Source organism: Petaurus breviceps, unplaced genomic scaffold (genome assembly GCF_028583685.1).
Source record: "Petaurus breviceps papuanus isolate PSGF00001 unplaced genomic scaffold, PetGlider_PUasm1.0 556, whole genome shotgun sequence".
In the NCBI taxonomy this organism is placed as follows: Eukaryota; Metazoa; Chordata; class Mammalia; order Diprotodontia; family Petauridae; genus Petaurus; species Petaurus breviceps.
The window spans coordinates 65,406-92,624 of NW_027186374.1; the positions used below are offsets into that span (position 1 = coordinate 65,406).

The 27,219-nt window shown below is 54.9% G+C and overlaps 1 protein-coding gene across 1 annotated transcript in view; it reads left to right on the forward strand.

Moving 5' to 3' along the window:
• NBAS (NBAS subunit of NRZ tethering complex) overlaps nucleotides 1-27,219 on the forward strand; it is a gene marked incomplete at its 5' end in the record, with an annotated part of 159,893 nt that overhangs the window by 64,684 nt on the left and 67,990 nt on the right. Inside the window, 6 exons of the mRNA XM_069102791.1 lie at nucleotides 6,353-6,429; nucleotides 7,491-7,628; nucleotides 11,345-11,574; nucleotides 13,495-13,605; nucleotides 23,103-23,353; nucleotides 25,655-25,989. Coding sequence (XP_068958892.1) covers nucleotides 6,353-6,429; nucleotides 7,491-7,628; nucleotides 11,345-11,574; nucleotides 13,495-13,605; nucleotides 23,103-23,353; nucleotides 25,655-25,989 — 1,142 coding nt within the window. The remainder of the gene's footprint in view (nucleotides 1-6,352; nucleotides 6,430-7,490; nucleotides 7,629-11,344; nucleotides 11,575-13,494; nucleotides 13,606-23,102; nucleotides 23,354-25,654; nucleotides 25,990-27,219) is intronic.

The following is a 27,219-nucleotide window of genomic DNA, read 5'->3' on the forward strand; positions in this document are numbered from 1 at the left end:
GCATTTCCAGGGAAGTCAGTCTCCACCCCCACCAGTTCTCCAGCCATCTGTGAATATCATGAAACCTTCCTGTCGGCCCTCCCTCCCTCCTTCCTGTCCTTCCCCCTTTTCTTTGGCTGCTTGGTTGACCTTTCTTCTTGTCTGGCCACGTGGGCCCTGCTGGACACTGCGTGTCTCATCGAGGCCTTTAGGTTTAAGAATGTAATTTTGTTGTGCCTCCTTCACACCCAAAGTCATCCTCCAGTGACTTGTGGTCAGGACCAAGGTCCTGGAAGGCTCTGCCTAGACTGTCCTTTGGCCACACACTTGGCCTGGTCACGTCCAGGGAGGCTTAGCATCAGCCTGGTGGTGGGGGAGGAACTCTTCAGCCACACAGGCTCTCCACGAGCAGTGGTGGGAGCCCCTGGGGAGAACCGTCACCCGTCTAGATTTGAGCTACAAACATCCTTTATTAATGTGAAGTGGAGTCATGGGTAGATTTAAGGGGTTAGATCTGATAGACAGAGCGTCTGAAGGTGTGTAACGGGGGCAGTGACAGAAAACATCCCGTAGAGAAGGAGCAAGAAAGCGAAACGGCACCTGGGGAGGCTTTATGAAGGGGCGGGGAGAGAAGGAAAGGGGAAGGGAAAAGAGAAAGGGAAGGCCAGACACTAGCAGGAGGGATAAGAAGGTTTTCTTAAATGAATGATGCAAAGGAATAGAAGGAAAGAACAGAATCTCATCGAGAAAACAGATCTCTTCAAGAAAAGTAGAGAGATCGAGTGAAAATGTCATGCAGTAATGGGCGTGACCAGAGACAGTCATGGCAGGGACTCAACGGAAGTGGAAGTGATAAGAGGAGGCGAGAATACAGAGAAGAACCGTGGTGTGCTTACTTATGTGGAGCCAGACATCCTGGAGAAGGAGGCCGAGTGGCCTTAGGAGACACTGCCCGCAGTAAGACCAGTGCGGGGGTGGAATTCCAGCTGAGCGACTCAGTATGCCAGCAAATCTGGAAGACTCCACAGCAGCCAATGGACTGGAAAATATCAGGTGACATCCTGGTCCTAGGCCAAAGAATGTCCAGATGACTGGGCAGTGGTGCTCACTTCACCTGCCAGCGAGGTTATGCTTAAGATTCTCTAAGCCAGGCGCCACCAATATGAGAACCAAGACTCCCAGAAGAGCTGACGGGTTTTCATAGAGGTAGAGGAACTCGAGACCAAATTGCCAACATTCGCAGGATTGTGGCGAAAGCAAGGGAGCTCCAGAAAAACATCTTCTGCTTCACTGAGGGTGTGGATCCCAACAAAACGTGGCAGGCCCTCCAAGACATGAGAGAACCAGCTCATGTTACCTGTCTCCTGAAGAACCTATGTGCGGGCCAGGAAGCAACAGTAAGAGCCAAACATGGAGTGTGTGATTGGTTCAGTATTGGGGAAGGAGGAGGACAAGGCTTTATGTTGTCCCTTGTTTGTCTAGCTGACATGCAGAGTGCGTCCTGCAAAACTCCCAGCCGGAGAAATCAGAGTTGGCAGGAGAAGTATCAGCAACCTCACACATGGGCAGAAAGTGAGGAGGAGGAATTAAGAAGCTTCTTGATGTGGGTGAAATAGGAGAGCGTAAAAGCTGGCTTGAAGCTTAGCAGAGAAGAAATGAAGGTCTTGGCAGCCAGCCCCGTGTCTTCCGATTTTATATTCTTGGCCTCCGAGATCACTGCAGATGGCGACAGCTGCCATGGAATTACGAGACGCCTGCCCCTGGGAAGGAGAGCTCTGCTGCGTCTGGATGGCACACTGAAGAGCAGAAACGCCAATGAGGGCTTGTGTGTTCAGAGCTTTGGCTTTTCCAGGAGCGATGCATGGCTGTGAGAGCTGGGCTGTGAGGAAAGCTGAGCACCGCAGAGCCAGTGGTTTAATGTGTGCTGCTGGAGAAGACTCTGAGAGTCCCTTGGACAGCAAGGAGGTCGCATCAGTCAATGCTTAAAGGAATTAATTCTGGCCATTCCCTTGGTCACATAGTGAGAGGACGGGACTCATTGGAGAAGACCCTGATGTTGGGAAAGATGGAGGTAGAAGGAGGAGATGGATGGATGGGGTGAGGGTGAAGATGGGGATGAGCTGGGTGGAGAGGGGCACAGAGGCAGCGAGCTTGAGCCGGGCAGACTCGGAGATATGGTGGAGGGCAGCAGGACCTGGCGCGCTCCGGTCCATGGGGTCACAAAGTCGGGGCACGGAGGCAGCAAGCTTGAGCCGGGCAGACTCGGAGATGTGGCAGAGGGCAGCAGGACCTGGCGCACTCCGGTCTGTGGGGGTCACAAAGTCAGGGCATGATGAGCTTGAGCCGGGCAGACTCGGAGACGTGGCAGAGGGCAGCAGGACCTGGCACACTCTCTGGTCCATGGGGTCACAAAGTCGGGGCATGACTGACCCACACTCAGCAAGCATGGACTTTGAGAAGTTTTTCTTCTGTTAATTTGAATTAATTTAACCCCAGGACTTCAGTGATGGGGGCAGGGCAGGATGCAAAGCATGTGTTAGGAGATGATTAACTGCTTGAATGGATGAAAAGCATAAATACAGAGAGTTGCTGCTGCCCAGGTGCTCCTGACCCAGAGGGGAGGCTCAGCTGCAGGCAGGGCTGAGGGGCCACAGGGTCAGGGGCCTGCAGAAGCACCCTACGGTTGGATGGCTGTGCCTGGTGGTTGGACAAGCAGAGGGCAGGGCCGGGCCTCGGGCCTGCTCGGCCTTGCTCTCAGCAGCTAACGCAGGCTGGGGGAGTGGCTCCCGCAGGTGATTGGGTAGCTGGGCTCGCAGAGGGGAAAGAAGACCAGGGGAGAGGGTGCCCTTGATGGGAGTGTGGCTCAGGGGCCAGAAAAGGCAAAGACCAGCTTGGAATGGAAGTTCCTGAGGGCAGGGCCTGCATCGTTTTTCTCTCTGCCCCGCAGTGCCTAGCACAATTCTGGGCCCCTGATTGACGTTAGATAAATCTTGTGGATGCTGTCATTGATCTCTTGATGGCCCTCCTTTATGTTCTGGATCCTTTCTTCAAGAACGGACTAGGCAATGTTGTGAGTTGTATGATGGATTATGTGCTGACAGACAGTTAGTGATGTGACATTTAGCGAGAGGGCCTCTGCTGCTGGGCCCACAGGTCTGGGCACGGTAGAGGTATTGCAGGTACTGTCTTTTACCTTTGCTCTCCTCTGGAGCTTGGCTGAGGGCCCCGTGTCCATAGTACAGATGTTTATCAGACTGCATTCCAGCCATCTTACCTTTAAAAATGAATCTTCCTGAGCCCATACACTCAGCATGGGCTTGCCCCCTGCAGAGCTTCTCCTGGGTTTCAGCTGGGCACTGTGGTTCTCCAGAAGTCTGGTCCCCCATGTGAAATGACTGGCTTGGTCTCGGCCACTTGGAGTGTTTCCTCGAGCCCTGGCATTTGATGAATCTGTGAGCTTGTCACTGCTCAGAGGGTTTCTTGTCTCCCCTTTGGGAATTCCCTTCAGGGCCTCTGTCCGTCCTTTGCAGGCTCTGCAGGGGGGACCTCTTCCTTTGAGAGGCGCTTTCATTCTTTAAAGGGGCCACAAATCTTACCCTTAAGGTGAGTGAGCCCCAGCTTTGTCTGCCAGAGAGATGTTCTCCTGGCGCTGCCCATTGGTGGGCTCCAGTGGGCTCCCTCACCTGGCATTTGGGCCTCCAGGACATTTCTCAAACACTTAGACTTCCTGCTTGGTAGCCAGCCTTCATGTGGTCGGGAGGGGGCATCAAAGAGGAAGCAGAGAGGACTGTCCTGCCCGGCTGAGGGGACAGAAGCACCGGTGGCGAGAGGAGAGCAGACGCAGCAGAGTCTTGGAGGCCTCAGGATGTTCACAAAGCAGATGGGTCCGGATGTGGGGAAGCAGCCAGAATGATATCTGCCCAGAGGATGCAGAAAGATCGCATGAATGGTCCTCTGGACAGCCTTCTGAATATCTCTGATCTGTGGTGTGGTCCTGCATCTGGGGTCTGGAAAGGCCTTGGATGAGTCACCCACCGCGGGCCTCAGTTCCCTGTAAAATGGCAGGGTTGACCAAGGGTATCCATTTGGTGCCTTCTCCTGTCCATCCTGCGATCCTTATCGGGATCCTGCAAGAAGTGCAGATGTTGTCATCCTCATTCCGCAGACGGGAAGCGCCCTGACCTTGGTTACCAGCTGGGCCCGTGTCCGAGGCTGGGCTTGACGCTGTCGCCCGGCTCTGCTCCCAGTGTGCTTCTGCTGCAGTGTTCTGAGGAGGGAGAGCCCGGGCTTGCACCCACTCAGGATGGCAGGCGCCCGTAAGAAATGACCTTCTGGCCTGCCCGCTGCAGTGTTGGCCATATGCGGCGGCTCCCAGGGCCCTTCCAAACTGCCTGCCCATGGCAGTTTGCCCAGATTGCTGGAGCTCTCTCCTTCCTGCCTGACCGGGGCCACGCGGCTCTCCCTTGAGCCACCGTTTGCTTGACCTCTGGGTCATTGTGTCCAGCACAGGAACATATGCGCTGATCCAGCATGCCCCTGACCTTCAGTCTGTCTGTGACAGCAGCCTGGTTGTGGAGGGGGTCAGCCCTGGGCTGCTGCCCCCATGGCACCAAGGACCGGCTTGGGGATGTGGCTGGAGGTGTGTGGACCTCAGTATGGCTGTGCTGGCTTCTCTCTTCACCCCTGGGCCTCAGTTGGCTCATTTGGACCGAGTGGTGGCAGCTGCCTCTGTGGCACATTCGGCTTCAGAGCTTCCCTGGGCTCGGCTACCGCTCGCTCCCCACCGTGTCTTCTGGGGCTCCCTGAGGGGTGGCCACTAACTTAGTATCAGTCAGAAGGAAATACAGTTAGGAAGGTGAATCTGTAAGTAAACGGATAAGAACGTGCTTCAAGAGCCAGGTCCCCCCATCGGGGCGCGTCATCACGAGGTGACTGGCCCTGGACAGCGGCTGGGGGGGCTGCCTTTCCCTGAGTGCTTGGGCCCCTCGGGCTGCTCCAATGCAGTGGGCTCTGAGGATGTTCTGGAAGGGCGTGGGGCGGGTGCAGTGCCAGGCGAGGAAAGGCGCGATGAATGCAGAAACAGAGGCTTTACCTGGAAGTGCTGGTGGCCCTGCGCTGCCTCTGGGAGGTCTCCTTACCCACCAGAATGGACCATCAGAGCCATGCCTTAGGGAAGGGTGGACAGGGCCGTGTGGAAGTCGGAGGCTGGACCTCAACCTGTCCCCTCCTGCGGCTCTGGGCTTCTCAGGATGAATGGCTGTTAGGTGGCATTCCAGATGTGTCTGGGTGTATGACCTGGCCTGGGACGTGGGGAGGACGTTCAGGGCCAGTCCTGGGACATGGGGAGGACGTGGAGGGCAGCGCAGGCTGTGTAGACCGTGCAGGGCTGGTCCTGGGACATGGGAAGGACATGCAGGGCAGGGCAGGCCGTTTAGACTGTGCAGGGAAGGGAGAGCAGGGCTCCCACCTAGAAGGGGGAACCCGACCACGTGGCTGCTTTGTCCATGTTGTGAGTCTCCTCATGGTGCTGAGTTGATGCCCCAATTAAATACCCTCCTGAAAGATCTGCCAGGAGAGTGGCAGGCAGCAGGACTGTGGGGCGGCCACATGGCCCCCCTCCCTTAGCGGGTCTGCGTTTCTTGCTAGCACTGTGGCTGTGCGTCCTCCCTCCACCCTGGGCTGACTCTCCAGCCCCGGGGAGCGCCTCCGGGGAAGACTTGCGGCTACTGCACCTTTCTTTAGGCCTCCCGGCAAAGGGGAGACCATGGGCCGGCCTGATTCCCCACGGTAAGAGGGCCGCCTTTCCAGCCTGCTTTTGGGGCCTCAGTGCACAGAGGTCGGTCAGCTAGTCGGTTAGTGAGCACTGATTAATGTGCCAGGACCCTGCTCAGTGCAGGACTAGAGTTTCTTAGTGGCTTCCCCAAGGTGGAGGCCTTTGGAGGATGAGGCTGGGTCCGTGCTCTGGGCACCAGTCTGGCCGAGGCCGGGGAGTCTCATTACGCAGAGTATTGGCCTTCCTCTCCCACTGCTGGGCCCACACTGTCGTGTGCGCCCATGAGACTGGTGAAGGGGCCTGCCCCTGAGAGCCCTTCACAGTTCCACCCACGTGGTGGGAGACATGTCAAGCCTGTGTCGTCCGGGCTGAGGAGCAGTGAGTCTATTGTTGGGCTGTCATGGTGCTGGGGCCAGTGTGGGACCCCACGTGTGCATCAGCCCGGTACAGAAAATGTGGGACGCAGGCAGCTGTCGGGCGTGGCCCCCACGTGGGCCGGGTGGAGGTGGGGCAGCTGTGCCCCCTGATCAGGGCTGGCCGTGGTACGTCCCCTGCTGCATGGGACAGAAGGTCACTTTGTCCTGCTTTCCTCCCTTTCAGTCCTCCTACAGCTGGCGAGCGATGCTTTGTCCCATGACATGACCTTGGCCTTGGCTTACCTGCTCGCCCTGCCACAGGTAAGTGTCACACAGTAGATGAAGGAATGGTGTCCACTTCCTGGGCACCGTCTCTTGTCCTTTCCATGAATCTTCATCAGTATTTCATTTTGTGAGCATGCAGCATGGCTGCATCTCGGGGCATGGTCATGGAAGCCCACAGCCCCTTGTGAATGGGAATGAGATGGTCCCATCCGGCTCTGAATCTGGGGCAGAATGAGGAGAGGGCTGGACAGGGGTGCATCTGGCCTCTAGCCTCTGTCAGCCCAGGCAGCCCCTCACAGCCTTGCTTCATCACCTGCTTGGCTGAAGCCACAATAACACCCTTAGTATCTACCTTGGGCCTTTTGTGAAGTTCAGATGAGCTCAGAAAGAGTCCTGAACACCAGCCTGCACCATCAGTCAGTGAGGTGGTCAGCCAGCAGTCATTTCATGCCTCCGTGTGCCCGGCATAGGGCTGGGGGCCAGGAAACACGGATGCAAACGGAATCCTCTCTGCCCTTGGGAGCTTTGGTTTGCCAGGGGCAGACGCACCTGTGTATGGGGTGTACAGAGTCAGGACAGATCAGAAAGGAGGGGGCCCCACAGCTGGGGTGGGGCTGGGGGTCAGGATGGTGTCACAGAGGGGATGGGCTTTGGGCCCTGTCCTGAGGATGAGGAATTCCGTGAGGCAGAAACAGAGAAGGAATGAATTCTGGGCAAAGGTGCGGAGATGAGAGATGGAGTGACTGGGACAGAAGGGTGACTTAGGGATGGGCTGGGGGGGGGGGGGCAGAGACAGGCTGGGACCATGCTGTGAAGGGCTTTAGGAATAAGGAGAGCTCCTACTTCATTCTGGAGGCCCCTGGGATCTGAGGTGTCCCGATTGTGCTTCAGGAGATCGCCTTGGCAGCCATGGGGCAGGGAGGCCTGGGCTGGGGGCCCAGAGCCATCATCCCTGGCCTGTTGTGAGTCCCCACTCAGGACGACTTTCAGAGCATGTTGCGGGTGGAGCTGGGTTTCCTGGGCCTCCTCAGCCTTCTCAGGATGCTTTGTGTTCCGGAGGGTTCCTGCACCGCTCATTCGCTCCCTTTGCCTTCCAGGGGACAGATGCCAGCAAGTGCTTTGGGAAGCAGGCACAGGCAGCCTTGTCTCTGCAGCTGGCCGCGTACTATTACAGCCTGCAGATCTACTCTCACCTCGTGCCCTGTTTCCAGGACCAGTGTCATCCGCTCTACAGGGTGAGTCCATCGGTGTGCACGCCTCCCTCAGAGCACTCCACACCGGGCACCTGCCTTAAGAAGGACGTGGATGATCTCAGGTGGGAGGATGGCCGGCCTGGGGAAGGGCCTTGAGGCCCTGTCCTATGGACGCCAATTCACGGAACCTGCCTGTTTAGGCTGGATCAGACGAGAGAGCTGGGGGGTCTGCTGGTGTTCAGGGGCTGCTGTGAGGAAGGACCTTGAGACTAGCTCTGCTTGGCCCCCAAGGACCAAACTGTGAGCTGTGGGGCAGAGGTGGCTTAAAGACCCCCGGCGCTGATGGCCAGGGGAGCTCTGAGCTCTTCTGGTGTGTGGGCTAGGCTACCCCAGGATCGGGGCAGGGTGTCCAGTGGGCTCCCTTCCCAGGGATCATCCCTTGTGCTAGATGAGGGCCACTTCCATCTCAGTGACATTTCACTCTATTAACAAAATGACTTCCTTTTGAGGCTCTGATTTTTCCTTCTGTTGAATTCCCTCCTTTTTACAAGATCCGAACTGAAGAGAAAAGAATTAATTAGCATCTGAAAGAGGGAGCTTGGCTCTTTAGTCCCCTGTCCCAAGGAAAACCAGGCCTGTCTGTCTCTGTCAGCCTTGGCTCTGCGGGTCACAGTGACCATTGGCCTCCCAGTGACCCGCTTAGCCATAGCGACAGTCAGGATCAGGACCTAGGCCTCTGGCAGCCTGCCCTCCCTGTCAGAGGGCCTGGTTCTGCAGACACAGAAGGATACAGCACCGCTTGGACAGGTGTGACCTCTGGGTGCCTGGCAGGGCCACATTAGGAGGAGGAGGGAGGCTGCTAGCAATGCTTCCCTGTGGCAAATGACAGCCTTGAAGTCACGAAAGTGACTCACCAGTGCAGCCAACACAAGAGTGGAGTTTGCTGATTAAAAAAAGAAGAGGTTTGATTTGGTCCTGTGAAGGCCAGTGAAGGGCTGTCCTATGTGGAGGTCAGATAGGTCCTCTGGCCAGCAACCCTCCAGTGAGTCACCAGAGAGGGCACCTGGGCACCTCCTCTCATGCAGAAGGCCCTGCCAAGGGCCCGGAGGGCCCGCCATCCCGTTTTGTTTGAGTGAGTGCTGTGGCATCAGGGCTGAGGAAGTGAATGTTTACTGGAGAGTCTCTGGGCACTTAGGTAGATCCCATAGATGACGCAGGCCTAGTGTCCGAGCTGGCAGACTAGTGAGTGACCAGTGACAGAGAAGACATTGTCACAGGAATCTCAGGCCCTAGAAGTGGGAGGTGGGCAGGACCGCAGGTAGTCAATGGGTTGGTGCTCAGGCCGCTTCACGTCACAGAAACATCCACGTTGAATCCCTTTGCCCTCTGAATGGTGGTGCGTGATCACAGATCTCAGAGTGCCAGTCTCTGAGGAAGCCATTCTGCCTGTGACCCAGAGGCCATTGTGGGGATGCAAGGGGGGAGAAAGTCACCTGTAAAACAGTGATCGAAAAGTGGTGTCGGTTGTATTGTCCCAAAAAGGCATGATTAGACGTGGTGTCAGGCCAGGAGGGGGCCCCTGAGATGGAGAGATGAGGCACAGGGCCCATGAAATGTAAAATGACCCAGAAGAAGGGCTCTGGTGTGTTGTGCGGATCTGTCCTTGGAACTACTTGAATTAGGCTCTTGGGGAATGCGGGTGTTTGGGGGCTGCTATCTGTACTGAGGGAGTGCTCATCTTGGTGAGATCAGAGTCTGGGAGCTGAAAGGGGCCTCAGAAACCTTCTGGTGCCATCACCACTTGAACCAGAGCCCCCCAACTCCCCTGACAGATGATGGCTCAGTCCTTGGGTGAGGACCTCCAGGCAGGCTAAGTCCTGACCATCTCCCAAGGTAACCCTTTCCCTAGGTCATACATCCATGGAAAATTTGAAGAGGAAAAATCGATATTTTGAAATTTTCCTTTTGTCATTCTGAATGACCCTTTGAAAATGGGACAGTAATTTGTAAATAATGGTATTTCCCTTTGAAGTTAAAATGGGACCCAAGCACAGGCCATCATGAGACTTATCCTGTATCACTCAGTGAGCAGATGATAATACCAGATGCTGCCGTTTCCCTGCAGGCTGGAGCCCCATACAGCCTTTCAGCTAGAACGTGGCTGGGAGCCCAGAGTGGCTCATACCGAGTCATCTTGTTCATTGTGCCAGTGAGTCGTTGATGAAAGGATCTTGTGCACCCAAAATGGGTCCTGCTGGCCTCTTAGATGTCCGTGGAGGGGGTGGGTGCTCCTAAGGGACAGCAGTCAGCTCTGATTGGGGAAGGGTTAATGAGAGAATGCATAGTACAATGAGGGGTGCACCTGCTTTCAGTGAGCGGCTGGGGGCATTCCCCCAGCCTGGTGCGGTCTAGACAAAGGATCCCCCCCACCCCAGCCGAGGGGAACACAGGGAGCTTTCCCAGTTGGGTCGGCTTTGGCCAACACTGAGGAAAGCCTCCTTTAGAGAATCCAGCCTCAGTATGTCCTTCAGATCTTGGCTTGACCTGGTAGAGGGTGAGGAACTAGGAAGGGAAAAAAGCCTGTATCTCCCCGATAATTGGTTATTTAATCATCATTTGAAAAGGCTCTTTAAGCATTGACTGGCCAGGCAGGATCTTCCTTCCCTTCCAGCCACCATCTGTTAAGTGCCCGATGGAAGTCCAGAGGAGGGAGGCAGAGGCCTGGCCACCTTGATGGGGAGCATACTAAGAACCAAAAGTGATGTAAAAAGGCTGTCTTGCCTTGTCTTGGAGGGTGGGAATGATCTCCACAGAGTCTGAGGGGGTGTGGATAAGATCCTGGGTGAGTTGGGCCTGAGCCATAAGGCCCAGGTTTCAGAAGGTGTTGGGTGGTGCAAGGGAGGCTGTTCAGGGCATCGTGGTGGGACAGTATGGGATGTGCCCAGTGGGCAGTGGGATGCCAGGGAGGAGAGCTGGGTGATAGGTGATCCCCTCGTGTGCAGGGCCTCGGAGGCCAGCTCAGGGAGCCATAGGCAGGGGAGTGATGTGATCAGGTGGAAGTGTGTCCTGAGGTGGGAGGAGACCTGCTTGGCAGGCTGTAGCAGTCATAGCCAGGCCCTGCTGAAGGAGGGGCCTTAGGCAGCCAAGATGACTTGGCTGAATTCGAGGGGCCAGTCTGATGTCCTGGGGGGCAGAGGAGCTGCTGAGCACAGGGAGGCCAGCCTGGAGTGTGGCAGGTGGGGCCTTGCCTGAGGACCCTCCTGCTGTGTCGGCTTGACCTCTCTCTGCTGGCGCCTAACTCTCGTCCTGCCTCCTGTGCCCTTTGCAGCTGTCGTCATCCCCGTTGGGCGCCTCTGCTTCCCCTCCTCCCACTCTTAACAGCGCCCTTAATAGCAGGGTCCTCATGATAGTGATCTCGAGGGTGGTTACCATTGGTCTGCACTGTCCAGCCTGTTGCTGCAGTGCCTGCCCTGGTTTCCACCCTCTAAACAGGCCTTTGCTCATCCCTGCTCCTTCCCTCCTGCTCACAGACATGCCCACGTCTCCCCCATCCTCAAAAAACCCTCTCCAGACCCTTCTATCCTCGCTGACTCTCGTCACCTTTCTTGGCCTCATTTTCTCATCTCTACAATGGGACCTATAGCCTCTGCCCACGCGATGTTTTTGTGAGGCCTGCAGGGGAGCGCGGGTGTGGGGGCCACGGGGCCACGTCCTGTCTGACATGTGTGCCTTTGTCTCTTGGGGCCGGGGCGCTTCAGGCCGATCCCAGCGAGCTCGTCCAGATGGTCACCGAGTACATCTCCAGCCTGAACGGCCAAGCCTGGCCCGATGACCTTGGGACGCTGATCCAGAACCTGGGCTTCTACCGTGAGCGCCTCCTGGATCTCACCCAGGCCCAGCTGCTCCAGGGCCTGCGCAAGGGTGTGGACGTGGCGCGCTTCACCGCGGATGACCAGTACAAGAGGGAGACCATCCTGGGGCTGGCCGAGTAAGTAGCAGCCACTCCCTTGTCTGGCAGCGCTGACCCTTCTGGGGCCAGATCCGGCGGGGCTGGGGGGCCTGCAGGGGGGCTTTGTCAGGTGTCAGGCTGTGCTCAGGACCTCTCCCCTCACCCTCCTTCCCACAGGCACGACTGTGGTCTCCCCTCTGGGGCCAGGATCGCTGATGCTTTCTTTCCCCAGGCCTCTGGCCATCTTAGGTCCAAGCTGGTGCTACAGGCTGGGGATGTGGCTGACAGCACCCTCGGCCAGCCCTCTCAGCCCTCTGGCGTTCAGCAGGCACTTAATAAATGCTTGTTGGCTAACTTTCTAGTGGGGGAGGACCGCACTTAGCAGGGAGCTGAAAAGTGGGCTGGAGATGGTCTCCTGGGGGGTCACTGGCATGCTGAGGACGCAGTGGGGCTTAGGCAGCAGCAGGGCCGGGGCCTGTAGGGACTGGCAGAATGACCGACCCCAGGAAGTGAAGCTACTTCAGGGGACAGCTGCCCTGATGACCTCGACTTCAGCTGTTCTGGGAGGATGAATCCTCGTAAATCAGTGTGACCTGATCGTTTGTCTGCGGGGCCCTCAGTCAGCTAACTGGAGAAAGGGTGTCCTCGTGGCTCACGCTCCTCACAGATCTCTTCTCTTCTCTTACTTGTTGATTTGTGCTTGTGCAGAAAAGCAGAATGGAAAATAATGGGCTGTGGGATGGTCTGCTTTGTGGTGGACCGTAACGATGCTGCCCTCCCCAGAGCTGCTTTGGCAGGAAGCGTCTGTCCTTCCTGATGCTCAGGACCCTGGTGCTCCCACAGAGCTCCTGGCTCGGCCACGCTTCTTCTCACAGCCTCACACCTGTCCCCGCCCAGTGCCTGGCCTCCTGGCCGTGAGCCCCACTGAACTTACGGGTTCTGGGCTGGCCTCAGGGGATGGGTGCGTGCATCCTGGCTGGCGTGCACCATAAGCCTTCCCAGCCTGTTTCCAGAGCTTGGCCTTTGAAGACGCCTCGTCCTTTCCTGGTCCAGTGAAGCATCAGCAGAGGACGTAGGTCTGGACAGGCCTTAGACCTCCATTAGGCCCTTTCTTTCTGTCCCTCTAAGGTCACACAGGCAGTGAGTCCTCGAGCTGGGATGCTTGACCCTGGCCCTCAGTTCAGTTAAATGTTTCCCGAGGGTCTCCTGTTTACAGAGAGCTGTGCTGGGAGAAGGCGTCCTATAGACTGACCAGGACGTACGGCCTCTGTCCCTGACACTCACTGGTGGGGAGCTGCTGTGCACATACGGCCGTGCAGCTTTTTAAGAGAGTGTCAGGGGCTTTTCTGTCTCTTCCCTCCTTTGAGGGAATCGCGGTAACATTGTGAGGTAGACACCCCTTTTAAAGACAAGGAAACTGAGCCCCAGAGAAGTCCTAGTCATTTAGACGTGGATCTGGAAGGGAGCTTGGGGACCATCACGGGACAGCCAGCTCCTTCTTCTTGGGCATAGGATCCCACAGCACGTGGGAGCATTGAGGGACGTTTCTCTTTGTCCTGCCCATAAGCCCCGGCTGTCTCTGAGTGACTTGTCCAAGGTCACTGTGTTAATGTACCGTGGAGCTGGGGTCCCAAGGTCTACTGCATGAAATGACCCCTGGGTATTTCTGGTGCTGAAGGAGCAGATTGTGGCAGCCTCCCCTTCAGACTGAAGACCGCTGTGTCCTGAAGGCATGGGGAGATCGGGAACATGGATCCTCTCTAGGCTTTTTCCCCCTTTGGTGCAGGCCCGTGTGATGCTCCAGTGCACTGATGCTGACCACTGGGCAAGACCACACAGCGTCGCACTACGGGGACAGTGTCCCCTGAGTGACCTGCCGGGGAGCGAGGCCCGAGTGTCTTCTGTGTGGCTCATGGTGACTATTTCTCTTTCTTCCCTCGGGGCTGGTCGTCCTTCCAGGACGCTTGAGAACAACGTCTACAACGTCGCCCTTTCCTTGGCCCAGCGGTACAACGTGCCACGCTGGGAGGTTTGCATGGCTCACTTGGAGTTCCTGTTCACCGACACCAGGTAAGTCTGTGCACGTTTCCTCTGGGACGTGGGTCACTGCCCGTCCTTGGCATAGGTAGGCACCTCCTTTGCGGGGTCTTCTCTTGGACAGGCCGTGCTCCAGACTCTCAGGGACTTTCATACTCCCCTGGCAGTGCTGCTTGGAAGGCAGCAGGTGCCCTCCCTGTGTGAACATGCCCTTCTTGTTTTCTCTGCTGTCTGGGGAGAGTCTTCCCCTCCTTTTTCAGACAGATGTTGAGCTTGTCCTTGCACAGTTCTCTGGTCTCTCCCAGCTAGACCACCCTTTCCCGGCACAGCATTCGAGGAGAAGTAGCCAGGCAGAAACCAGAAGGAACAGCAGTGCGATCATTTCTAGGTGTCACTGCTGAATTCTCTGCTGTAAAGAGGGTTCTGACCACTGGTGGAGGGTAGGAGAAAGCAGAAGGAGCGGTGATTCCAGAGCCTTTTGTTTCAAAGGAGTTTAATGTAATCATCACTAGAGGATCCTGTCAGCTCCAGCCTCCACGCATGTGCTGGCTGTCCCTTCTCTCGACTCCCGTGTCACCCCGCAGGGATGATTGCAGCTGATGCGCTCTTTGTGTCCTGCTGTCTTTAGAGCATGCCTGTCATCTCCTGCCTTCCCAGTGCACCCTGGGACCGTCCATGGGTTTTCTTGGCACACAACCAGGAACCTGTCTCCATTTCCTTCTCCAGTGGATCAAGGCAGACCGAAGGGAAGTGACTTGCCTAGGGCCACACAGCTGGAAAGTGTCTGTGCTGGATTTGAACTCACTTCTCCAGATGCCAGGCCCCAGGCTTTCCACTGAACCGCCCGGCTGCCTCCCCTCAAGTCATCGTCCTCTTAGAAGTAATCATGGCAGCCGCGTTTGTGAAGCACTCAGGGCTGGCAAAGCACTGTGCTCATTTGCTCTCCTTTGGTCCTCATGCTGGCTGTAAACAGGGAGGGTTGAGGGAGAATCCCACCCAGGGCTCTCAATGGCTCAGAGGATAAGAGTGATGACAGTGCTGGCATTTGTGCAGTGCCTGCTGTGTGCCCGGTGCCGTGCTTTACACGTGAAGTCTCATTTGGTCCTCACAACAACCCCGGGAGGGAAATGATGAGATTAAACCCTTTCGACAGAGGGGGAAACTGAGGCACGCAGGGGTCAGTGACTTGCCCAGGGTCACACAGCTAGTCAGTGTCTGAGGCCAGATGTGTCCTCAGGCCTTTCCTGCCTCCAGTTCTGCTGCTCTGTGGCCTCTATGTTTAGTGACTGTACCCAGCCCTGGATGACCTTGGACACAGGGGTGGCAGGGAGGCTGAGCTGGCTGTGGGCCAGGAGGTTAGCATTTCTTCCTTGCAGGGGAGGGATCTTTCTGATCGTGGGTGCAAGAGGAAAGTCTTAGTGATCATGAGGAGAGGGGGCCTGAAGGGCTCTGTGCCGTTTGGAGCCGGTGTGCTTGCTGCTAGAGGGGGTGATTGCATTTAGAGCCGTCAGGGAATGGATTTCCTTTGCTAGAGATACCATCAGGGTGGAAGGACTCCCTTGGAAGGAGGGCAGTGCCAGTCTGACCCATGGTCTTATCCATTTGTTCCCCAAAACCCACCGTGAGGCTGGTGATGATGGTGATCAAGTCCCATTTCCATAGCACATTTCTCGGCTGGTCAAGGGCTCTCCCTGGATTGACCCAACGAGCCCGTGTTATGGGGAGGGGGCTCGGGAAGTCCCAAGAAGTCACGCGGCTCACCTGCACTCCTCTTGTGAGTCATTCTTAGAGCCAAGAGAGGGCTGTGAGGGCAGTGACTGCTGACACATCCCTCTTCCACAGAACTCTGATGCTCAGGACCTGGAGAGAGGCCTGCAGCCCTGGCTGGTCCATAGCCCTTCGTTATTTCAGGACTTTAGTGGCTGCAGTCATTGGGGTTCATGTTCAGCTCACTGGTGAAGGGCACAGCGAGTTTGTTCCTCTCACTGCGGCCAGGGTCTGCAGCCACGAATTTAAAGGATGCCTGTCCTTGGAGGGAAAGCTCTGGAAAATCTGGACAGCAGACTAAAAAGCAGACATCACCTGGCCGACAAAGGTCCATGTATGGGTTTTCCAGTAGCAATGTATGGCTGTGAGAGCTGGACTCTAAGGAAGCCTGGGTGCCATGGTATCCATGCTTAGGAATAGCAAGGAGATCAAATCAATCCGTCCTTAAATAAATTAATTCTGGCTATTCCCTGGAACATCAAATACTAAAAATGAAAGTTAAATGCTTTGGCCGCATAATGAGAAGACAGGACTCATTGGAAAAAAACCTTGATGTTGGGAAAGATCAAAGGTAGAAGGAGGAGATGGCAGAGGACGTGACAGAGAGATAGTGGAGCATAGAAGGGCTTGGCGTGTTATGGTCCACGGGGACAGGAAGAGTCAGACATAGCTGAATGACTTAGCAATAACCAGGTTGATTCTAGTCCGTCTCCTCCCCTAGGTCCCCATGAAGGATTTGCCTAATGTATTGCTGACCTTTTTCTAGGTTTAAAAACTATTTTAGAATTTATTTTAATCAGTCATAATCTGTCTTTTCACCCTCCCACCCCAATCCTAATCTCTCCTCAACACTTCCCCCCTCCCAAGTGAATTAGAAACGTATAGTCATTCCAAACAACTTTCCACACGGATCATATCCAAAAAACCTACTTGTCTCATTCTGCCTTCGGAGCCCTTTATTCCTCTTTCCGGAAACAGGCAGTGTCTCATCAGCTTTCCCTCTGAAACGTTATGCTCCCTTTTTCTGGGTAAGTTATTTGTGGCCATAAGCCCATCTCCTTTGTCTTCTAGAATATTTTGTTCCAGCTCTTTGCTCCTGCACAGTGGTGGCTGATGGCTCTTGTGTGATCTTGGCCGTGCCTCTACACACTTGAATTCTTTCTTTCTGGCTGCTTGCAGAATTTTTTCTTTTCTCTCATCTGGAAACTCTGAATTTTGGCGTTGATATTCCTGGGAGTTTTCCTTTTGGGGTTTCTTTCAGGAAGCAACTGGTGGATTCTTTCAATTTCCACTTTACCCTCTGGTTCTTCAGAGACCTTGGCAGTTTTATTTTAAGATTTCTGAAAGTTCGAATGTGAAAACTCATGTTTTGTTGTGATGTTCAGGGAGTCCAATAATCCTTGAGGTTTCTCTCCTCGGGCAGTTGTTTTTGCTGTGAGGCAGCTGACCTCTTCTCTACCCTCAGTCTTTGGCATTGTTTTCATGTTTCTTGTGGCCTCTCGGGGACATTGTCTTCTCTTTGGTCCCTTCTGATTTTCAGGGAGTTTCTCCTTGGGCAGGTTTGGTGTCTCCTGTGCCCAAACTGCTGATTGTCTTTCCTCCGTGGCTCTCGTTTCTGTTTTACTCTTTGCCCAGGCACTTGCATTTCATTTATACAAACTTTAAAAACACTCAAAAACTTTTGTTCCATCTTTTCTGGGAATTGTGGTTGAGTTTGTGTCCAAGCTGAGCTTTTCTGTGAGGCTTTGCTCGTAGCTGTCTGGGATTCATTCTCTTCTTATCATTTGTGTCTTGGGCTTTCCTGCTACCATAATAGCCCATTACGGTGGCCAACTTTTTTGTTTGCTCATTCTTCCAGGTCACGTCCTGACTCTGGACTGGATGTTAATTCTGTGCTCTGTGGCACTTGTGGACGTTAGGCTTGGGCTGGTCCTGGTGCTGCTTTCTTGGGCTTGTGGGGCTTCCCTGCTCCCAGAGGGGCCGGATGCAGGGCAGGGACTGATCACCACTCCCCTGGTCTCAGTTTGGGGAGGATCAAGAGGAGACACTGCTGGACCCAGCCCTCTCAGGCTGTTTGAAAGCTGTGATGGGTCACTGTGGCAGAATTATAGTTTCCTCTGGCTTGGGATTCCCGCCCTGGGTATTCCTTCGAGGCCTGGCTGGATACTGGTCCTGGGATCCTGCTTTGCACCTGGGTGGGAGCCCCACCTCTTCTAGATGCGCTGCCCGGGCCTCCCTGCGTGGGAATGCCAACATTGTGTGCAGATGCACTTCTCTCAGTACACTCTGGATGGGTGACTTGGAGCTGGGGAGCAGCTGTCCAGAGGTCAGCCTGCCCCCACGCCTCTGCAGTGACCTGGCACGGACCCGGTGGTGACCCAGCACAGGTCTGTGACCTCCAGCACCTTCCAGCTCCGGGCCCTCTGGTCTTGTCTTTTCTCTAGGTCTTAACTTTGTTCTTGAAGATTTCCTTTTGTTGGTGGGCATGAAATGTGTTTTTTAAAGTACCAAGAGAGGTGTGTGTGTGTGTGTGTGTGTGTGTGTTGTATATGTGGTGTGTGTGTGTGTATATGTGTGTGTCTGTGTGTGATTAGGTTTAGACGTTAAACCAGCACAGCTTGATTGCTACACCAGGGAATTCCGAGGTGCCCATGGGTGGCATCTTTATCAGCGAACGTTTGACTGCCCACTGGAGGCAGAGCTGCCAAGACGATGCCAGTGTAGGGTGGAAGACCGTCCATCAGGTGTCTGGGAGGACGGCAGATTGTGGGGGGCAGCCGCGGCCCTAAGCAGGGAGAAGCTGAGGAGGCTCGAGCAGCCTCGAGGCCACATGGGGCCCTCTGGGTCCTCAAGGGTGGCCCTGTGACTGCATCCAGACTGCCCAGAGCCGATCCCCTTCATAAAGGATTTGTTCTGTCAAACTTGGCACTGTTCTGCAGATGGGGAAACTGAGGCCAGAAACAGAAGTGAGTTGCCTGGCCTCGGTCCCCAGTGGGGGAGTGTTGGAGGTAGCCTGGAGCCCAATCTCTCCTCCTTCTCCCTCTAATCACAGCTCTCTCTCTCCATCTCTCTCTGTGTGTCTCTCTATCTCTGTCTCTTTCTCTCTGTCTCTGTCTCTCCATCTCTCTGTCTATGTTTCTCTCTCTGTCTCTCTCCCCCCTTACCCCCTCTTCCTTTCTCTCTCTATCTCTCCCTCCTTCCCTCTCTCTCTGTCTCTCTCTCCTCCCCTTTTTCCCCCTCTTCCTCTCTCCGTCTCTCTCTCTCGTCTCTCTTTATCTCTCCCCCCTTCCTCTGTCTGTCTTTCTCTCTCTCTTTCTCTGTCTGTCTCTATCTCTCTCTCCCTCCTTCCCTCTCTCTCTGTCTCTTTCTTTCTCTGATACTGTGCTGCTCACATTCCTCCCCTTTAAGGCGATCTGTAATGGCCCCTCGCCCTGGATCCTGTGGTTGTGATGGAATGCAGTTGGCCCCAGGGCAGCCTTCTGCAGGGAGCCTCTCTGAGCTCTGCTTGGCCTGGTGTTCTCAGTACCCCCTCTGAAGCCTTTCCCATGTGGGGGCTCCATGGGAGCTGGAGCTTTGCTGTTGAAGCCTCGGAGAAGCTCAGCCCAAGGTGGCCCCTTTGCAGGACTTTGCCAGGGAGTCCGCCTGGCCTCAGTCTGCTTCCTGTCTTCATGTGCACTGGGCCTTAGCCTTTGGCTGTAGGGCTCAGAAACCCCAAAGCAGATCTACATGAGAGATACTGCAAAGTTAGCGAAATTCAGAGCTGTTTCTATGAAGGGAAGGAAAGTGCTAGGGCCGCTCCCCTTTTGTTCTGTTCTCAGTGCTGCCTGAGTCAGTATTCATGGCACAGTGAGGGAAGGCTAAATACATTTAAATCAATTATTTGTCCTGTAATTGCACTGGGCCCTTCCACACATGCTTCTCTTGAATCTGTCTTCTTCCTGGCATGATTGACAACTTGAAGCCATTCTAGTGCACCTTAATCATAGGATTAGTATTAATAATTCATGCCTTGCGCATTGTGTGCTGCTAAAAGCTAGTTTATGCCAATAGTTAATCTTTGATAGTCAAATATTCCCTGTTTGTATAAGCTGCTTTATAGCTAAAGCTTGGAGGGGGGAGCAAGGCACTCAACTGTTTATGAGGGGAATCATTTATCTGGTCAAAGCAAAGCCAGCAGTGATGGCCGGCACCCACTGTGGCCCTTTGAATGTGGACTCCTTGGCAGGCTTTTCTGAGATTTCATTCCATGTTCCGGGGGCAGAGATAACGGCTTCTTTCTCTGGAGCCTATGAAAGTGGGCTGTTGATCACAGACGTTTGTTAAAGTTGTCAGCGCGTTGTGATTTCCTGGGGAAGGAGGTGCCATAAAGGCAACCAATACAGGTGTCAATCTCGGCAAGATCATTAGCCTAACTTGCTGATGAGCCAGCCCCGATTGCAGGCACAGTAACATCTAGGGGTGGGGACCCTGTCTGAAGGGAGATGTTCCAGTTCCCAGAGTGGTGGGGTGGAGGCCGATGGCAAAAGCCCTTTGTGGGAGGGTCGAGGCTGGCATTGGGTTCTGGAGAGGGGGCTGTATCTTGGAGGCTGTTGGACATCACCTGTTCAGTGGTTGTTCTGAGGTGTGTCCACCTGGCGCAGCGTATTGGTACGGAGAGGGGACTGCTGTCATCGCACTAGCTGGTCTGTGCAGTTTTGTTTTCCCTCTAATTTGAAACATTTTCAAGTGAATTCTGGGAACAAAAGCAAACAAACATTCTGGACGAATTTGTCATGCAGGCTAGAGGTTTGTAGCCAAGTGACCTTGGGCAAGTCATGCACATTTTCAGACTCTGTTCCTCATTTGGAAAACAGTCATATGCGGGTTGATTGAAAGGCCTGAGGACGTTATATGGGAGCGGAGGAGATGAGGGCTGGGGGGCAGGAGAGATTAGACTTGGTGACCTTGCTCTGGAGGGAGTAACCTGCAGCAGCGACTGGAAATGAGGGCATCATTTGGTGGCTGCTGTCACCTGATAGCAGAGTGACCCAGAAGGGGAATGAGCTGCCTGGGGGGCTGCAGGCTCCCTGCCCCAGAAGTGTCCAGGAGAAGAAGGAGGATGGTTGTGGGGGAGACATTTCCAGAGGATCCTTGTTCCATTACATTTGGTCTGGATGGCCGCCGAGGGCTGTTCTGGCTCCCCCAGTGCCCCCGGGCCATGAGCACCCAAAGAGAGAGAGAGTCCTGTGTGTCGGAGGCTCTGGGGCCTAGAGGGTCTGAGAGAGATCTGGCCAACTTCGCCTTGTCTAGAGCCGGCCGGTGACATTGGCAAAGCCTCTCCGTGTCCTCAGTCAGGGGGCAGTGAGGACCAGCAGCCACCCAGGGAGGAGGAACCTTGGCAGAGGTCAGCCCCGACCGCCCCTCCTCCTCTCCTCATGGGTCTCCGGGCTGCATGTCGGGGTGACCCCGAGGACGTCATTCTTCTCCTACTCAGAGGAGCTGGTCCTGAGCCACAGCACCAACCTTTCATTCTTCTCTGTGTTGCTGCAGCTCTTAGCCAGATAAGGGCTTTCTGTGGCTGAGCGAGCGTGTGAAGATGTCCGCTGCCATGCAGCGTCCCCAGGACTGTGATGGGGGGGCCCGCCTCATCTCAGTCCCTTCCCACAGGACTTTGGTCTTCTCTCCTAGGGCTCTGCAGCTTGAGAAAGGCTCTTTCCAGGGTGTTTGGAGATGATGAGGGCTTGGCAGGGCAACCGTGAGTAAAACCGTGCCCGAGTCTTCATCAGTCACTGCTGTGCCTTGTGGTCATGGTCAGTGATTCTGCCTTGCTGGTGCTTTGTTCTTCCCTTTGTGGGGCTCTTAAGGATGCTTTGTAGGATGGACGTCTGTCCTCTGTCAACCTGGGGCAGCGCTTGGTGTGTAATTCTAGTCACAGCAATTTGCAGTGAATTATTGTACAGTTGATTGGCTCTGCTCCCTGAGTCCGGGCTGTGGAAGGACAGTTCTCTACCACTGTGACCTGGCCCTGAGGTGCCGTCATGAGCCCTTCGTTTCTATAAGGATCGCTATATGACTCAGCGGTCTGTTTGAGGCAGCCATGGAGGGCCTTTTGGGCTTGCCACTTTGGGTTGCATTTGGCAGATTCAGTGAATCGTGCCTGTTTCTGATCCTTCAAGATAAGTGTCCCCAGGTTTTGGCCTGTGTCTCTGTGTTCTCAGGACGCCTGCCGACCCTCTTCTGCCTTTGGGGAGGGGGGAGGGGGTGCTAATATTACTAAAGCTACTTATGGGAATGCATTTTTGCGATGATAGTTTTGGTCCCCTCCATAAAGCCTTTCCCAGTTTCCTGAAAACATCTGTCCTTCCCCAGACTTCCCTAAAGAATGCTGTCTGGCTCCCCTCCCCGCCACGTACTTACTGTGAGGTCTCTGCAAGGAGGAGTCTGTCGTGCGTCCCTATGGTACACGCCTCCGTCCCATCCATCCGTCCAAGGATCTGGCACAGAATAGCTTCTTAACCATCGCTTGCTGAATTTTGATATTAGAATGACAGTGATAGCAATACTGTTCCCTCATGTTCATAGAGGGCTTTCAGGCTCACACAACTTTCTTTAGAATCACGGTGAGGATGTCGGCTGCAGCTTTGATGAGATGGCTGTCTCTGCCTTGGTCCAGGTCCTCAGTAGAGGCTGAGCAGCTGGGTTGGGGCCCAGCGCAGATTCCTGGAGCGTTCCCCTGCAGACCTCCCGTCCAGCCCACTCAGAGCGTGTGCCTGGCCCCTCAGGCCTCCGTCGGTGCTCTTCCCCCAGCCATTTTGATTACACTGAAATTCTTTCTGATTGGGAGTTTTTCTGTTCTCAGGTCCTAGTGACTGATAACAGGCCAAGTGGCAGGGCTTGTTTGGCCTTGTCCTCTTCCTCCAGGCCGGTCACAGAGAGGGCCAGAGCAGGAAGGGCCAGGGGTGGGGAGAGATTATGAGGAAAGACCGAGGGGGCCGCGAAGCCGAGATGTTAAGATAGAACCTTTTCCTTCTATGCCAATCACAGTGTTGTTGGGGACCAGTGGAAGCATGGCTCCTCATTTTGTTTTATGTCTTGGCTGCTGTGGAAAGGCCACACCTGGTCCAAGTGTGTCTTGGGCAAACTTGGTTCTTCCATGAGCATTGTCCCTGGGAGTCCCCCGGCCCCTCAGATGAGTCCCAGAGTGGTCATTGTGTTCACTTTAGCATAAGAAGCATCCTTCCTCTCCATCTTGGCAAAGGACCAAGCTGATCAGGCGTTGGCCAAGGCTCGGAGAAGAGGATGGGGAGCCTTTGGGATGTCACTGGAGTGCCTCCCCTCTGCTGTGTGGGCTGCAGTCTGGTGGATGTCCTTTATGCCCCCCTTTGCTGGCTCCTGTCTCTGACCCCCTCTCTGTCCCTTTGACCCTGGCCCACCCTACAGTCCTGGCCCTGACGGCATCTTCTCCATGGACCCCACCTTGGTCTCCCTGTCTGAAGTGCGCCTCCTTTTCTTAGATCCTGTGTGGCACGTGTGTATCTGTCCCCCCTCTCCCAGGTGGCCACCAGAGGTCAGGACCTGGCTCTCCCCAGCTGCAGGGCTCTTCCTGGCTGTACTGGGTCCTCTCTCCATTGGGTATGCCCTCCACCCCTTTGCTGTGGCCAGACATCTCCAGGCCCTGCATCCCTGGTAGCCGGGTTTTCTCTGACCAGGCCAGCTCTGGGAACCCTGCGGGCCCCATGGGGTGGGCTGGTGGGAATGGTGTCAGCTCTGTCTTTGCATTGCAGCTTGTCCAGTGCAGAGGTAGACGGCCGAGCCCAAGCTCTGGGGCTCTTGGAGACTTTGAAGGCCAACCCTGACCTCTTCCACGAGCGCATGGCCAAGTACGTGTACCCCGGAATCGGAGGCACCGATCATGAGAGGCTGCTCCATTTCTTCTCCCTTCTGGCGGCCTGCGGCTGCACAGGATTTGGGAAGTGGGCTATGGCGCCTGACACGCACGTGCGGCTGCTGAAGAAGCTGAAGGTTGTAGCATCAGGTAAGAGGAAACCAGCAGCCACAGGCGCTTTTCACACACGTGGCTCGCTCCTGCATCGTCCAGAGGAGGGAAGGTCCTTCTGTCAGCCGACGCTTCCTTTCTCCCAGAAATTCAGGTCAATGTTATCGATAGCTTGTGTTTCCGATTTCTCCTCCTGTCCGTCTGTAATGCTGATTGACACAGCACTCCTGAGGGCTGCTGCTGCGAATGATTTTAAGGGTCTAATAAGCCCTCTATTCAAAACTAAATCTTATTCAGCACCAGAACCTAATATTCACAGCAACACCACAGCTTATTACCAGGGTGGCCACAAGGCCTAGAACAAAGCACACCATTCAGTAACATAGCACAGTGTGTAACATCACTGCCCATCTTACCCATTCTGGGGAGACCAGCATCTTTGGGGCATGAGCACCCAGCTCCTCCTCACTCAGGTGCTGCCCCAAAATGCTTGGGGATCCCGGGCCAGAGTCTTCCCTTAACACAGCACCTGCCCAGGGGCAGCAGAGAACACAACACCTTCCACCCCTAGGTCACAGTAGGTTACAGTCCCTTCAGTCAAAACAGAATGTCCCAGTCAAGTCTAGTTGGGGCTGTGTCCCTCTCCCCATGCTGCTGTTGCAGGCTCCCACCTGGCATTCTCAGGTGCTCCAGTGAGCCAAGGAGTCCAAGTCTTAGCACTGTTCCAGCTCCTGCTTCCAAGTCCTGGGGGACAACTGGTCAACAAACCAACAGGCTAGGTCTCTGGGGGTTAGGGCACTTCGTCACTCCCACCCCTGGGTCCCAGACCATCCCAGGGGGACGTGGCTGGAAAGCACACTCACTGCTCCTGCCTTGCTGCAAAGTGTTCATCTTGACCTGGGGCCAGGTCCTGAGCCCCATGGCTCCTCTTCCTGCGGGTCTGTGGGCTGACCGCTCTGGCTCCTGCCTGGGCCCTGATGTAGGCAGCTCTCTGCTCCTGCTCCACGTCTCACCTCCCAGGGGAAGGGACTGCTGCACTCCAAGCCCTCCCTGCTCTTGCCTCAGTCCAGGCACAGCAGGCTCCAGGGGCTCCTATCCCCGGCTTCTGTCTCTGTCCTGCACCTCCCCAACTCCAGGCAGCTCGTCCTCTCCAGGCCTCACATGGGGAGGGCCTGCTCCGGTCTCAACTCTGGGCACAGAAAAAACACAGTAATTGGGAAATAGCAGACAGCTGTCCCAGTCCCACTGAACCCCATACTTTCCTCAGAAGGGTTAACAGCTTCAATGTAATTAAACAATGCAGAAAGACGTATAAGTAGAAGTCAAAGAAGTGAGTGCTCAGAAAGATCCAATAGACAGGGCTCCAGCTGCCTTAACAGAGCAGTAGAATTATGTGCCCACATCACCAGAGTGGGGAGTCCCAGCATCTGGGGGGCCCTTAACAGCTGCTTCCCAGAAGTTACCCGGGGTCTCATCTGGGAAATCAGAAAGACCTCAGGTGAAACCTTCTTCCTGTAAGGGAGTCTGGAGGCAGCCTCTCACCTCAGAACATATTTATGTATATGTATATGTGTGTGTGTGTATATAAATATACACACACACATATATATATATATATATGTGTGTGTGTGTGTGTGTGTGTACATATATATATGTACACACTTTCCACTAGTGGGCTCAGAGCCAGAAGGTGCCAGAGCCCATGACTCAGCACAGCTGTGAATTACCAGGGTTCAAAGGAGATTGATCCTTCAGATGTTTACAGTTTAGCATGAACCTGGGAAACGGAACTTAAAAGAAAAACAGCAAAAATCCAACTTTGCTGGTGCTCACACCTTCCCTTCCCTCCTCCCAGAAAGCTGTCCCTTACAACAAAGAGCTTAGAAAAAGAAAAAGGAAGCAGACAGAGCCAGTCGACTCACTGAGAATAATTGTGCCTTCTGGGCCTTATTCTGCACCTGTGAGCCCTTGTGGAGGGGCAGGGGCCGCTCCTCTCTGTCCTCGGGCCCTTGCTTGGTCTGTGATCCTGGACCTTGGTTCCCAGTGACGCCCCCCAGTGCTGCCCTTCCTCTCCTTCCTTAGGGGTCACCCTCTGCATCTCCATCAGCCAGGCACATCTTTTCCAGGTCCTGCCCCTGCCATTCTCTGGCCTGTAGCCACACCTTGGGGATGGGGAAGAAGCCGCGGATGCCACAGGGGGCTTCTCTCCATACGGCCATTCTTGATGCTTTGGCCCTGCTGGGAGGACCTGAGCGGCCTTGCTCTGGCATGCAGCGGGCTTTGGGGCCTGGTTAGCCATGCAGTGAGTGCTCACCGACTGTTTCCTTCTCCTGCCAAAAGGTCTGAACTACAAGAAGCTGATCGATGAGAATGTCAGTCCTCTGGACACTTTGGAGCCTGTACTCACCAGTCAGAACATCCTCTCCATTTCCAAGCTGGCTTCCAAAATCCCTGAACCAGATGGCTCCGTGCTCTCCCCAAGCTCCCTCTACACCGTCTGGCTGCAGAAACTGTTTTGGAGGGGCGACCCCCAGCTAATTAAGAAAGCCCCTGAGTCCGTCCCGGAATGGCTGCATGCCTATGACACGTGTGCCAAGTACTTTGACCGCCTCCACCCGGGCGACCTCCTCACCGTGTTGGACGCGATGACCTTTTCTCCAGAGGCCGTGACCAAGGTAATTGTAAACATCCCCGTGAAGCAGAGGGCCCTTTTTCAATGAGATGCTTGGGGTGGCCCCCAGCCGAGGGGCCTCAACTTGCATTTTTCTGAAATTCAAAGTGTTGCCCAACATGAGTGGTTGTGACCTCTGAGCCCAACGGGGACAGTCGAGACATGACCAGTTGGTTGTGCTCGTCCAGATGTGGTTGATTAGCATTAGAATGAACGAGCCTGGACCCTCGAGGTCCCCCAACTCAGTCCAGCCTGGGATAGAACCATCCCCTCCCGAGGGCCACAATATTCTGACCGGGGCCCTGGCTGTGTCTGCGGGGGCAGAGGGAGTCCTCTTATGGGGAGGGGAGGGGTCTTTCCTGCCATGAGTGACCAATTAAGTCTCTGTGCCTGTTTGCTCTCTGTGACATAGGTCTGATAATCCCTTGCCTTCTAAAGTTGTTTTGAGAGTAGCTGAGATAATATAAGTAAATTTTGTAAATGTAATAATATTAATCAATAACAAATACTTATGCCAGGCATGCGCTGAACACTGGGGATACAAATACAGGGAAAGAGATAATTCCTATTTAGGATGACCTTACGTTCCAAGGGGACAGACAAGTGCCCATGAAAATATATGGTGTAAATGTCAAGTGAAGACGTATAAACATGGACAAGGAAGTGATGGAGGGAACAAGCATCCGCTGGGTGCCTGCTGTATCCCAGGCCCTGTGAAAGCCCTTACAGGGCAGTAAATGGCTTTTCTAGGACACCTGAGGGTTTGCAGTGTTTTCTGGACTGGCCTTGTGAGGTCGTCAGCAGCTGGGAGGAGCCCTCCTCTAAGACAGGCCAGCGCTGGTCTCTGAGTATGGCCCAGGTCTGCTCAGTCAGAGGAGGACTCATTGTCCCCTGCTTCTCCCAATGTGGAGGCCGATGATCCTCACCGCAGCCTTGGAGGGTGATGCTGTGATATGATTATCCCAGTTTTACAGAAGAGGAGCTGGCAATCCTTCTAGCATAGTCTGCCCAACCTAGCTGGAAGGGACTGAACAGTCAGGTAGAGTGTCCCGTGGGGGGCCCTATTGTTCTGGTACGGGTGGGCCTCCAGGCCTCTGCCTTTGCTGAGCTGTGAGTCATTGGTCAGTCTGCCTGAAGTCCTGAGAGGGGCAGAAGAGCCCCTGTGGACGCTGCCAGTGTGGGGCCAGAGCTGTCCGTGTCCCCACCTCTGTCCTCCCTCCCTGGAGGTCTCTGA